General features: G+C 45.2%; 1 protein-coding gene across 4 annotated transcripts in view; it reads left to right on the forward strand.

Annotated features, from left to right (window-relative positions):
* Positions 1–14786, forward strand: part of CACNA2D3 (calcium voltage-gated channel auxiliary subunit alpha2delta 3) — an 859023-nt gene that overhangs the window by 635559 nt on the left and 208678 nt on the right. For 3 of the 4 annotated variants that reach the window (XM_053897956.1, XM_053897957.1, XM_053897959.1), the window contains 2 exons: positions 4186–4257; positions 5505–5585. The exons of the other annotated variant lie outside the window; for it this stretch is intronic. In XM_053897956.1, coding sequence (XP_053753931.1) covers positions 4186–4257; positions 5505–5585 — 153 coding nt within the window. The remainder of the gene's footprint in view (positions 1–4185; positions 4258–5504; positions 5586–14786) is intronic. 4 annotated transcript variants of the gene reach the window in all.

Consider the following 14786-nt stretch of genomic DNA (forward strand, 5'->3'; position numbering starts at 1 on the left):
TGACAGACATCAGTAAATGGTGGACATTTTTACTTCAGTCCAGGCTAGTCCTGAAGAAGATAGCTTCTCTGCTCATGCAGTGAGACCCAGTGTGGCCACCTCAGCCAGCTCTTCTCCCACTGTCCCATTGCTTTTCTGTCTCTTCTGGAAGACTTAGGGTCCCTGGAGAGTAAGACCTCTATCTCATGCCTAGGTATCTTCCAGCACATGGCATGGAACTTGGCCCATAAGCCAATGTTCAAGGAATGTTTATCAAGGGAATCAATGAGTAGACCAGCAGCAACAGCAATAGACCAGAACTCTGGTGGTTATTCTATCTGGGGCCATACCCAAGACTTGTCTGCACTGCCAGCTAGTGCCACTGGTGGGAAACTAATCAAGCATTAGTCGTAGAAGACTGGCATCACTACATGTACCTCACACATGAATCCAAATGCATATTCATACGAGCCCACATGTATGATTAACTTGGGAAGCTGACAGGAAGCAGTCAATCTGTTGAGCAAGTTTGTGTTTTATAAACCAGATGTTCGGTATTATTATTCATCATTTCCTTTGATACCAGAACGGTCCCCATTATGTAGCATAGGAAATGAAGGATATGGAATAATATACACTTATTATACAACAGAGCACCAAAACCAAGCTTTTCAGAGGCCCGTTCAAAGCCTGGGCAAATGTAATTGAATGGGAGTTCATTTTAGGATTCCCACTTGGACTTGAGTTAATGGGATTTTTCCCAGATGGACCATGGTGACCTCTCTCTCCCGTTCCTACCCTTTGGAAAATGAATGTTGACTCTACATCTGCATTTTTCTTGGAAGCCATGTGTATGAATCATAAGCAGCTCTTGCCTCAGCAGCCACTACAGGTTAGGGGGCCACAGAAAAGCAAGGACCCCCTAGTGTGTGGGGACAGAGGGTGTCTGGCTGTGGCTGGCTGCATAACTCCTGCTTGGTGGTCTGGACAAAAAGCGTTTGCCAATGGCTGCTATTTCCTATGGCAGGACTATAGAATACCTTTCAATCATAAAGTGCTCACAGCACAAATTAACTTTCTTCTCCATGACAGTTTAAGATTCGCAGACCCCAGATCTGTGGAGACTGGAGAGATGGAGCTGGTGGGTGCAGAGGAACATCTTAGTGTCATGCATGTGATATTTTCAGGCCCCGCCAGCCTTTATGGCCACACTAGTGAGCTATATACATCAAGTAGACTACAGTTTAGGGTTCTGGCCAAGCCAGTCCAAATCTGGGCCATAACTACACCGGGGAGAGAGTACATATGCTCACAGATAGTGGCTAGACTGAGATCACTGCATTTCCTTTGTTTACCAGGGTTTGGTTAAAAAAAATGAATGGTTTTTCACATGCAACATTATGGGGATTTTTTTTAAGGTAATGACAGGCCGTAATTACTTTTAGAATTAGCCTCTGAGTGACGCTGATACTGTATTCTGACTTAATATTTTGAAGTTAGTTTCCCACGGTCTTGTATTTGTGCCAGAACAATTACCAGTGATTTATAGCTGATTTTTACTGGTTGCAGGAAAAAGCTTCATTTCTCATTATTGTCAATGGTGTGTTTTGATTTCATCCATGATACATGTTGGCATCACTTGAAATTTTGATTTGAATTGCAAAGTGGAAGTTGCCCAGGGTTATGGATCAGCTCAAATCAGTTTTCTGTATAGCATTAAGGATTAATCAAGGAGGAGGAATATGGGAGACCTCTGATTCTAAGAGAGATGTTTATAGTGTGTTGGTTCTGCCTTTGAAAATGGCCTTCCATACCCCCAGTGGTGGTCGTAGATACTTTAAGTATTTTTAGCAAGATGTTGGAACCATGTTTTCACAAACTGTCATTACCATCTCATGGCCAATATTATTTAGTTAATAATATTATGATATAGTAGTAAGTTTGTTTTCTTATTCTCACACCCAAATTAGGCTGCCCCAAATAATAGATTACATGATTACCATGTGTATCAGTCAGGGGTCTCCAGAGAAATAGAACCATAGGAGATAGATAGATAGATAGATAGATAGATAGATAGATAGTTATTTTTTCTATATGTAGGATATATATCATCTGTATGGGGGGGGGAGAGATTTATTGTAAGGAATTTCCTTGCACGATAGTGGGGGCTGGCATATCTGAAATCTGTAGGATGGTTGGCAGGCTGGAGATTCTGGCAGGAGGGGCTGGTGCAGTCTTGCATCAGAAGGTAGTAGGCAAGCAGAATTCTTCCTTACATGAGGGACTTGTTTTTTCTCCTAAGATCTTGACCTGATGGATGAGACATACCCACAGGATGAAGGGTAATCTGCTTTATCAGAGTTTGCTTAATCGCATCTAAAAAATGTATTCATGGCAACATTTAGACTGGTGTTTGACCAAAACAATGGGCACTGTGGACTAGCCAAGTTGACACATAAAATTAACCATCACGCCAGGAATTCCTAGTCCTTGAGTGAACATGAGATTCTTGCCTCATCTCGCAATGGAGGAATACAGGTCCCACCTTGGAGATGTAAACCCAGAACATGGCCCCATATGTCTCTGTTAGGAGCTCTTCTCTACTCCTACAGGCTTCTCTTTGGCTATCATGAGTATTGATGGTAAAAAGGATTGCCCTATAATAATGCTCCTTGAATTTTCATGTGGATACCAATTATCAAAATAAGGATTCAGATTCAGAGGGTCTGGAGTGGGGCTCAGGATTATTCATTTCTAAGACACTAATTCTGCTGATATTCTGTGAACCACACTGCAAGTACTGAGACCCTATAGCTCAAGGAATCTATTGGAAGAACAAGACTGGTGGAAGATGTACTGAGTTTAATGACCTTTTCTCCAAAGGCCAGCCAGTCCATGGAGACCTCAGCCCATGGGAACCCCTAGATTTTAGAATCTTCTCCATAAAATGCCTCTTCCCAAGAAGATTGAGGGAATAATACCTGATTTTTCTACGGAACTAAGCTGTGGAGAAGTACACATCAGAAAGCACCGTAAACTGAAGATAGTGGATTCTCGTTCACAGATTGCTTCATTTGAGGCTAGAATGGACTGCGAAACCAGAAGGGATCTTTCTCCCACCAGACTTTTCCATCCTAATTTTGGTCCCTGTCAGAACTGTCACATGCCTTGATCTCACTTTAGACTCTGCTACTTACTAGCCATGTGACCTTCAGACAGGGAAAAGAAACCAGCATCCTTCGAGCATGTCCTTATGCCAGGTACAATGCTGGGAAGTTTCACATTTTATCATCATGGCAACAATGCTGGGGAATAATTGGCATTATTTCATATGAGGACATGGAGGCTTAACAAATACAGTTAATAAAGGTTCAAAGCTGAGAATTAAAACCAGGGTCGTTTTGGACCAATGCCTACTGTGTTCCAGGACTCTGTTTCCCCATCTGTTATTAAGGCAGGGTCAGGGTTTCTGCCTGCCTCCCAACATGATGTGAAAAGCAGATGTGACGGTGGGTCTCAATCATTTGTATGCACTTCAGATGGTCACAGAAGTGTATCGTTTGCCGTATTTCAAGGGTTGTTATTTCAGGAGAAATGTTAGCCTCTTAGCAGTGATTTGAAAGATCAGATGATCAAGTTATTTTTGTGTTTTGGTTTTGTTTTGTTTTCTGTCTGGGACTGGCACACAGAGATGTGTAGAGCTACCAAAGGGCCTTGACTTGGCTACCTTGGGGGGAATAAATGATTCCAGATTCCATTGTTTCCAGCAGGGGCAACTCATAAAACCCTTATGCTCGTGTTTTCTGATCCTCAATTTTCAGATTAAGGAGAAGCATTCATATTGCACATATTGCACATAAACGTCTGCAGTATAAAAGAATAAAATCAATCTGTGGTAATAAAATGAAATGAATCACTATGATCCAAACAAGGCTTTATTTGAACCCAAATGGCTGAATACGGTAATAGATATCTGGACTGATCGATGGCGACTGACTTTGTTTCTGCAGCCATGGACTGGGATCCTTATCTCTGAGTCAGAGTAGAGAGATGTTACATTCTCTTCTAGGCTACTGGCTTGAGTGGGCACTGGTCCATTCCCAGTGGCCCCTGGTCAGGAAAGGATGAGACGGTCGAGGGCCGTGGCCTCCAGCCATCTGTGGTTTCCAGATCATTCCCAGGTAACTGGCTTTTCTCTCCACCTAGCTTGCCGATGATCAGGGCCTCGTCCTGATGACCACGGTCGCCATGCCTGTGTTTAGTAAGCAGAACGAAACCGTGAGTACAGCGGCTGTGCTCCTGCTTGATGCTAAGAGGGTTGCTATCTCAGATACCCTCTGACTCAAGCCCTGGTGACCTTTCTTTATTTGTGTTAAGGATAGGGGATATATCATTTGTCCTCACTTTTAATCAAGAATAGATGAGAGGAATTCCGGCAGGTGTCATGTTATAGGATGCAACACTTTTCCCGAAGTTAAGTGAACAATGACCAGAGGAAGGAAAAACCCGGAGAGAATCGAATGACCTCTCCCCGATTTATAGTGACCAGCCTCGTGTTGGTTTCCTTGGGCTGTGGTAACAGAGGGCCACAAATGGGTGGCTTATAACAATAGAAATTTATTCTCATCATTCTGGATTCTAGAAGCCCCCAAACAAGGCGTCGCTAGGACAACGTTTCCTTGGAAGGCTCTAAAGGAAGATCCTTCCAGCGCCTGGATATTCCTTTGCTTGTGGAAGTTCTGCCTACATCTCCATGTGACCTCCTCCTCTCGTGGGTCTCTCTGTCCTCTTATAAGGACACCGGTCACTGGATACAGGGCTCATCCTAAATCCAGGATGATTTCACCTCAGAGCAATGACACCCTATTTCTAGAAAGGGTCAAATTCTGAGGTTCCAGGTGGACTTGAACTGGGGAGAAAGAATAGACAGTAGCAATGTGTCTCTTCTTCCAGAAGGTCTTTCTGACCTGGACAGTTTCAATGCATCACACTGACTTTGGAAACGAGGACCCGTCCTGGGGGCCTGTTCCTTCACCTTGGTCCTTGGTGCCAATACACAGCTACAAATGTGAGGGTTATTATCTCTTTCCTCTGGGCACCAGATGGCAGTGTAAATTGAGAAAGCGGTTAACATGCTAAGTCTTTCCTGTAGAAAGCTCCCCTAAAATAAACTGGTTAATGGTCACAGTCCTTAGTTGCTGAAACTTTTGTGCTACTTCACATTAATTTTGAATTTTCAGGAGCGAGAAGAGATGGCTATTAGGGCATCCTGGTATAGGCGTGTGTTGAGAAGTATGGTAATGAGTGTTTGGCCTGAGAAGCTACCATTCTTGTCTAGCAATATGGAGTGGGGGGGGGCGGGTAGAAGAGGGGCCTTGTAGAGATCTGGGTTAATCCTTGATTTCTAGAAGCTTACAGAAGGTACTAGACAGTGATCTATGGTGTGTGGCTTCTCACTAGGTTCTATTCCTTCTACCAAAGTAACTTACTATTGTTGTTATTGCTTAATGTTTGCTTTCCAACAGAGATCAAAGGGCATTCTTCTGGGTGTGGTTGGCACAGATGTCCCAGTGAAAGAGCTTCTGAAGACCATCCCCAAATACAAGGTAATGCATCACCTAATTCATAGTCAAGGGCCAAGTGTCCAAGATAATTTCACAACCTGCCATAGTGGTAATGAAACATGAAATAAGAGGCCCCTCTACTCTCTTTCTGGTAGGCTTTTTTTTTTTTTTTTTTTTTTGGTAAGAACAGTAACAGTTCACGCAGATCTGATTAGGTCTACACATGCTACCCAGGTTTGTGTGGGTCCATGGAAGTCTATATGTTTATATGGGTCTACACGGGTCCTACATCTCTGATGGTCCTCTAAACCAGTTCTAACTCACCCTAATCTGAGACCCCTCTAAAATATGTTACTTCTTAGCAGGAACCCAATGGGGCACAAAGGAGAATGGTCTCTGACGCTTTTGCGTACGCATACCCTCTATCCTGGAAGGCGATGGTGTACATGCAAATTAATGCTCTTAATGCTAAATTAAAATCCATGGCACTAAGAAAATTATAAGTTTCTTTTTCTTGACTCTGGGGGTAACTAAGGGAGTGGAGTAGGTAATTTTGGAGCAAAGAGGACACAGCAAACCTTGGTGAGCCACTGCTTTGGGAGTGCAGACCAGCATAAGAGCATTGTAAGGCATGGGCAGTGGAGAAGGAGCTCAGATGGAAGGGACTCAGGATTGGGGTGGAAATGCCAGAACTCCACTCCACATGAGAGGCCAGCCCTGCATTGGGATGAGGGTGCGGGCCATGCTTGCCCCTTTGTCCGGCCCACACTGCACTTCCCAGCACTCTATTACAGGCACTATTTCTTCAGTTTACTTAGTGCTTCTACATTTGGGAACAGAGGGCCTCTCATGGGCCATCACAGTGCCACCCTCAGCTAGACCTACCCCTGTCTCCATGACAGGCCTCCCAGCTCTATCCAGAGTGACCTCCCAGCCATCTGCAAACCAGAGTCTGCTGTGTCTGGGGCAGGCCAGCACGGCACAAGCACCCACCCAAAGCTGGTGGACGGCACTGCCACCTGGGCTGATTGCAGAGGGCGGGCAGTCACCAAGAAGGTGACTAGTGGCAGTAGCCATCTCGGGGTCCCTGAGGATGACACCAACTGTTGCTTATGTTCCCTGGCTGCTCCAGGTATATTGCTGTGGTTAAATCAGCACGTTAGTGAAATCAGAGCAATAGACCTACCAGGGGCCTGGTTTCCGATACAGCCAGGCTCCACACCCCACTTCCTAATGTGTTTTCCTAATTCAGCCTTTGCTTGCCACTATCAAGTGGCATTGCCCTGTCCTTAAACCTCCTGCATGGGTACTGAGCAACACGGGTACTTTTTCATTAAGTGGACTTGCTGATTTTCTTAATGAGTTCCTCTGACCCCAGCCTGAACAGTCACGTGTGAAGTCGTAAGTTGAGATGTGATCATTATATTTTTCTGATACACAAGTGAGCCAGGGACTGACATGACCTTTGAAAAAGATGGCCCAGACAGTCCTTAAACCCCATATAGAAAATGCTCACTTGTTCTCTGGCGGCAGTTCTACAGAGAAGCAAATGTAAAGGTGCTGAGACGAAAGTCCCCTCAAGCCCCACCACAGCCATGCGTTTGGAACTGCCCAAGAGCTATCTCGGTGTGTGCACAGGTGTGGGAGTGCAGGAGGGGACAGAGAACGGCCCCACCCCCAGTCCTGAGAGGCGTCCCTTGGACTGACACAGTTCCCCTAACTGCACGAGGATGGAAACCACACCCGTCCCCTCTTCCCCAGCACCAAGCAGACTGGCTTGCCTGTCTCTACTTTGGCCCACTCGTAGATTGACAAGAGCTCCCTTTGCCCCAGTATGGAGGGAGGCAAGCTCCTTTGGGCCAGGAGTCTGAGATTGCTAACTGGCTAACAGTCCCCCTTCCTTACCACCTTCTTCTGACATGCTGAGCTTCTCACTAGGGTCCATTCCTAGCCTAGCCACACTTGTGAGGGGCCCAGAGATCTTCTTGGACCTCAGTAGGAGGAAGGCAGTGGTTAGTGCTCTGGAGGCAGATACACTGGGGTCCCAGCACCATCCCTGAGGAGTTCTGGGTGGACATGTCTCTCAAATCCTTAGTTCTTCTGTCCAGTGATAACAATACAACCTGTTCATAGACTTGCGTGAAGCATTGACCATTATTGTTAACTGGGAACAATGGTAACACAGTGGTCAAGGTGATGGGAATGACTCCTGGCCTCCTGGCCCTGTTTCGTGTGGGATGCTGCCAGCATAGTGCTGTTCATATCTTTTCCGTGCCAGGTTCAAGCAACTATGGGCTTCACATCCATTGGACCTTTGCTAAAATGGAATGCCAACAAAACGATGGTTTAACTGAATGACGAGCTGAGCATACTCTGGGATCCTCTGCCACTTTTAACAGTGGGGTTTTCCAAGAATTTTAAAAGACCTGAGGAAAAGTTTATGATACGAGGTCATGTGCTGTAGGCAGTTGACAACAAGGACAGCCTTACCTTTTGACAGAGGGTCAGGATAAGAGCAAGCCAATGGCTCAGCCAGTCACCAGGCATCGCAGTAAACTCTTGTCCCAGAAAATCAGCTGAGCAGATGACTGCAGCCAAAATGATCATGTCATCTCTCAGAGGGTTGGATGCAAAGTGAGATATGCATAAAATGGCTGTTTAAAACACCATTTGTGGTACCAGGCAGAGAGTCTCATGGTATAATATTAGCAGATAACATTTGCCAAGTACTCAGCACTGTCCAAAGTGCATTACCCACATCGTGGCACCAGATGCCCCTCAGATGAGTGCAGTGCTGTTGTATCCATTCTTCTCATAAGGAAACTCGTGTTCATAGGGCTTCTGTTCACAGAGCTCGGGCCACCTGAGCAGGAAGTTGTGAGTGTGATTTGAACCAGGTCTGTGTCACTCCTAGACCCATGCGCTTCAGGCAGATCTAAGCCATTCATGTAATACTTCATGATTTGTTGCCTTGTTCATATACCATCTACACCATTATTTACATAACAGTCCATTTGTACATCAACTCAAAACTTTCCTCACTTAAGTAAATTGTAAAGGGAAATACCATTTAACCATTTGCAAAGAACAAAGTGTCATTGGCCAATATTAAAGAATTGTAAAAAAAAAAATAGGGGCCCCTGGGTGGCTCAATCGGTTGAGTGTCTGACTTTGGCTCAGGTCATGATCTCATGGTTCTTGGGCTCGAGCCCCACATTGGGCTCTGTGCTGACAGCTCAGAGCCTGGAACCTCCTTCGGATTCTGTGTCTCCTCTCTCTACCCCTCCTCTGCCTGTGCTCTGTCTCTCTCTGTCCCTCAAAAATGAATAAATGTTATAAAAAATTTTTTAATTAAAAAATAGTATTAAATGATTGCTTGATAATATAGGGTTCTGGACTTGAGATCTGTTCTTTCTCTTTTAAGGTAGTATGAAAGGCAAGTGTTAAAGATATACTAAGTGGCAACTCTCTTTGATAAATTGGAATGATGGAAGAAATTTTGAAAGGGCTGGCTCTCACTAGTGATCCTGGCCTAGTAAGTTGCATACCAGCTCTACATGCCACATAAAATAAATAACCCACACTCTGGGTTTTGTTTTGTTTTTAAGAAAGCAAAATCGTGCATGGGAAGATGACAGGCAGCTGAGGAGTGAGGACCATGGGGATTTTTCAGCCTGGGACGATGGACGCCCCTGCCTCACTCCTGCCTTCTGGGTTCCTCTCAGCATGGACACCAGCACCATGGCTACCATGCATAAGCCCATTTCCTGTGCTCTCCCAGACTGGAGGGTCTGACTCTTTCCAGCACTTCCTGTCTTGTCCTTGGCACCTGCTCCATTCCTAGAAGAGGAAACTTCTTTGAACAAGGAAGTCATGTCTGTTCCCATATGCTGATGCCATTTAGCTCATAAAATTAGAAAGTCACCTTCAGGGGCGCCTGGGTGGCTCAGTCGGTTAAGCGGCCGACTTTGGCTCAGGTCACGATCTCGCGGTCTGTGAGTTCGAGCCCCGCATCGGGCTCTGGGCTGATGGCTCAGAGCCTGGAGCCTGCTTCCGATTCTGTGTCTCCCTCTCTCTCTGCCCCTCCCCCATTCATGCTCTGTCTCTCTCTGTCTCAAAAATAAATAAACGTTAAAAAAAAAAAAAGTCACCTTCATAACAAGAGGAAATGAACTCTGAGCTAAAATCAGGTGTTCAGGCTCACAAAAGGGGACCTCCTTAGCAAAAGAACACTCCTGCTTGGCTTTACTGAGATGACAAAGGCCCTTTGTCCTCCTGCCACCCTGGACCACTGACGACCAGCTTCATCCACCACCAAAGTTTTTATGGTTGGAGTTAGGTTTCCAGAGGCATGATAGGACAGCTGGTTGATCGAAACCCACATAATCAAGTGTTGAAAACTGTGTAGCTCCCCCAGAGACAGAAAGCCACAGGAATGAGGGAGGGATTTGAGGCGCTGAAAGATAGTGGACCTTACTTTTATTGAAACCCCAAAACCCAGATGCCCAGAATTTATGGCTCAGTGTTTAAGGAAGGGCATCCCACCTTTACAGAATGTTTGCAAACATTTCTTACACCTCTTTTTTTTTATTTTTTAAGGTTTATGTATTTACTTTGAGACAGACAGAAAAAGCACGAGTGGGAGTGGGACAGAGAAAGGGAGAGAGACAGGATCCCAAGCAGGCTTCATGCTGCCAGTGCAGAGCCTGACACAGGGCTCAAACTCACAAAACCGTGAGATCGTGACCTGAGCCGAAGTCAGATGCTTAACTGACTAAGCCACCCAGGTGCCCCCTGACATCTCTTATTTCATATGAGAAGATGTAGAAACTCAAGTACAGGGCCACTGCTTGATAGATGCCCAACAATCAAGACAGTATGAACATAATAGGTAATAATGATGACCCTGTGCCTCAATTTCTCCTCACAGTTTCCTCTACCAGGCAATGTGCTGAGCTCTTTATAGCATCATCTCCCTTCTAATAGGTAGACCTTGCCATTACCCCCCTTTTATAGCTAAAGAAACTGAGGCACATAAAGCTTAAGTAGTTTGCCAAGTCTCACAGCTAGCAAGCCATGATTTTAGCCACATTGCCCTAAAACCATTAGGAACAATAAAGGGCAGTAATAATAGCAGTAGTTGAAATGATAGTTAAAATACTAAAAATAATATAATAGTTGGAATAAAATAAGACAATAAAACATTCATTGAGCCTTTTACTGTGTTTGGTATGGTGAAAGGGCTTTATATGCACTATTCCCATTGAATCCTTACTATGGTTCCCTGAAGTGGGTACCACTTGGCCCCATTGTTAGTTGAGGATACTTACAATAACTTTCTCAACGTAACTCAGCTAATTAAAGATAAATGAAATGAAATAGAACAATAGATTAGAGGAAGATCAGCTGCAGAACATTAACCACAGGGCCTGAAATACAGGTACTTCTATTTCACTCCTATTTCCCAGCCTGACCCCTGGGAACGGGAGACACAGGTACGACATGCCTTAACCTAGGTTGTCCCTTCTCTGGTTCCCACAAAGAGCCTTGGGAAAAGGAGGTACGTCAGCCAGGGACAGCCACAGCCGAACAGGCTTCTCTCATCCAAGAGAGGAGAGCTCCAGGGAGCAGAGTGTGGCTCACACCTTTTCCTCCTGATTAACACCTTGTAAAGATGAGTCAGCTCTTGGCTCTTGGGGTTTTCCCAGAAGATAGAATTCTTTCTTTTCCCTTAGCTTCATAGATTTTCCCACAAGCAATCAGACTTCCTGTAATTTTTATTAAGAATTCCAGACACCCCAGCAATAACTTCCAGACACCACAGCCTCTGTTAACATAATGAGCCATTTTATAATTGGGTTCACTTCATTAGCCCAAAGTCTGTGCTCTTGGAAGGGAAGCACCTCGCTCCCTGGGGTGCTGAACCACGAGGCTCCTGGCCTCCAGGAGAGCATGTTTCAGGACGAGGGCCCTTTGGCAGCCCCACGTACTGGAAGGCCTTGTGTCTGACTCGTTCCTGCTACTCTCTGGGACTGCACATGAGAGCGGACCGGAAGACTAGTTCTATTTCAGAGGAGACAAAAACTAGAGATTTCATCGGGATACTGATGCGTGGCCAGCAACAAAGCTTGGACATTGTCTTAACTATAAGCTTTTGGTTTTCTGAGAAGTTTATCCACAGAATGTGTTTCGAGGCTTACCTAGGATTTCTTTTCTTACATCTCCATTAGGTTATAGCCACATGCCACCCACCTGAGAAGGATTTTCACCAGATAGTTTCTGAATGTCAGGAAGACTTTCTCAGGTACAGCCTTGCAAAGGACTGAACTGCACCTGCCATGGCACATCAGCTTCCCCTTTTCGGCTCATTTTTATTATCTACTTTAGTTCAAACTTTAAAGATGAACTAGATGTTTCGGTAAAGCGCTAAATGTCTTAAATACATGTGAACCTCAACTCGAGCACCTGCCATGTGCCAGATGTTATGCTAGGGGCTGTAGAAGTCCAGGATGAGTGAGATGGTCCATCCCCACAAAGGGCCCATCATAATGGGGGTCGGGGGACTGCCTTTAGAACAAGGCAGAGGAGAGAAAGAACCAGCTAGGGGCTGAGAGGCAGAAAAAGCTGGTGTCCCATATTCATGCATTAGGATGAAGGAAGTAATGGGAAGATTCTCAGGGTTTATGGAAACATGGTATGGAAAGGAGGGTACAATAGGGAGAGTCAGGAGAGACTTCTTATAGGACATGATCCTGATGCTGGGCTTACAGCATGGGTGAGCATTAGCTGGGGGAGATGGGAAGGACAGGTGCTCTGGACAGCTGGCATGTACGAGCAAAGGTGTGGGTGGAAGAGAAAACTGTCAGTGCCATGCGCCCTAAGAGGCAATGAGTAGAAGGAGGTAGAGATGGGTACTTAGGTAGGGGCCCGGCCCCAAGAGGTCCTTAGTGGGTTTTACACAGGGGAGCTACAGGGTCGGCGTTACTTTTGACTTTGAGCAGTCTGGAGCATGGCTTTGTTGGGGCCTCTGTTTGAGGCAGGAAGAACAGTTAGGACCATTGTGGAAGTCTGTCACATTAAACCTACGTGGATGGTGGGGTAGGGAAGCAGCCCTGAATATGAGTAATTTCTACAAGAAAAATTAGTGATTACTTGGATCAAGAAGTTGGGGCTGAAAGAAATAAAGAAGTCTAAGGCTGATGCTCCAGTTTCTAACTTAGGAGTCCAGGTGGATGGGTGGTACCCCCACAGAGAGGAGCAGAAAAGAACACCGTGTTGGGCTGGGTGACTCCGAGGTACTTGGGGGATGTCCAGGTAGAGATGCCCAACACACAGTTGGACACTTGGATCTGCCAGTGGGGAGAGAGCTAAAGCAGACAAGGGGTACTGGGGTTGGAAACTTGTGGGGAAAAGAGTGCTTGAGGGTGGACAGAGGATGAGGATCCTATGAAAAGGAGGATAGCTGGGTATATGGGGCGAGGAATACAGAGTGTCGGGAGGGAGTGTGGTCAGGTCCTACAACTGGGAAGATTCAAGAGAGCTTTCTCTAGGGCAGGCCAGCAGTCGGGAGGCCACTGGCTACGGTAGAGAAGGGAGTTCTGTTCTGGTGGCATCTCGGTGGGAGGCATGGGCACCGCAAAGGCAGATTCCGGTAAGTGGGCACCCACGGGCAAGGAGGAGGCAGAGAGAGCAGCTGGTTGATGGGGGAGGGCCCTGGATGAGAAGGTCGGCTCTGTGTGATCTGTGCTCCAGTCAGTTCCCTTCATTGTTTCCCGCTTTCTCCTTTTCCTCTTTCTCCTTTCCCTGCTCCTCATTCCTCCATCCCAACCACCAGTTTGGCCACATGGTTTGACCTTGGCCGTCATGGAACCTGTATTCAGGTAGGGAGGCAGGCGTTAAATAATCAAAGGTCTTGCTTGACGGATGTCTTGATTCCTTACGATCAGCCTCACAAATAATTATTGTAATTTTGATTAATACTATCCGAGAAAAGTAAAGAGCGTTAAGAGAGCACATACAAGGAGTTCTGCCTTCTTCTGAGTATCACCTCTTACAAGCAAACCGAGAACTAAAGTAATGTACGTTAGAAGGCACTGAATGTATTAGTGGACTATAAAATACCACTTGTTTGGTCGAATTTTGAATTTGAATTTCCCATCAAATACCACTTTTGCCTTTAAATGGAAAAAGTCAAACTCTCTGAGTCCTTTTTGACCCCTTCAGTCTGTATTACACTGAGACATAATAATGGTAATTAATGCAGTGTTGACTGTGTCTGACATTTTTCCAAGAGACAAGATGAAAGGGACAATATACATCTCAAAGGGTAGGAAATCTCTGGTTTATCTTTCACAGCATAATGAAATATACTTTATCATTAAAGTCTTGTAGAATCTTATTAAGACTTGCTGTGCAAGGTAACTCCAGGAGAAAATGTCTGTTGCCCTTGACTACCACGTGCATATTTGCTTTATGTAATGCAAGGGAAACTTTTAATTGTCGGTGTTAAATTCTCTGAAGTTAATTCCACATCACCTTGACGTTAAGCTAACAAGCAGACAGGGTCATTCCTGGTTTGTAAACTGTGTTGTCTGGATCGTTTAATAGTATCATATTCAAGAATGTGAGCGGCAGAGAATTTGAGAGAAAGGTAACAATGAGTGCTCAGAACTATGAAATAACTTGTCGGAAAAAAAAATAGAGGATATTTTTTCCTCTCTCCTTTCACTGCTCTGGCAAAAGTGGGCTACGTTTTCTTTCTTCAGAGAGAGAGATCAGTACGGGTTTTATGCCAGGGGCCATTTTAATACATGAATGATTTGTAGGTAAATTTATTGTAGCCAATGGGTGCAGTCAACTGTGTAATAGAAATATTGTCAAAAAGCCGGGATTATTATTTAAATAAGTGCAGTGTTAAATTTGATTACATACTTTTTAAAGCTAATAAAACATTTCATTGCTCTCAAACTATTTCTCATAGTCCCATTTGGTCAGAAAACATAAATTAAGTGAGGCTCTGCATAGAAAATTACCCAGGCTTTGTGTCGATGGAAGCATGCATGGAAAAGCTTGGCAGCCTCGAAACTTAAAGACGAAAGGATGTAAAAGGAGTTGGCAGGCTCCTGGATAGGCTGGTGGGGACACTTTCTCCCTGAAGATTTATGGAAGAGGACTCCCTCGGGGCATGCTCGAGGTGGCCCCATGGGTGTTGACTTGTAGCAAGTCGAGATGTGCATCAGATGG

This window comes from Panthera pardus, unplaced genomic scaffold (genome assembly GCF_024362965.1).
Source record: "Panthera pardus isolate Hobbes unplaced genomic scaffold, ASM2436296v1 HiC_scaffold_8, whole genome shotgun sequence".
Taxonomy (NCBI): Eukaryota; Metazoa; Chordata; class Mammalia; order Carnivora; family Felidae; genus Panthera; species Panthera pardus.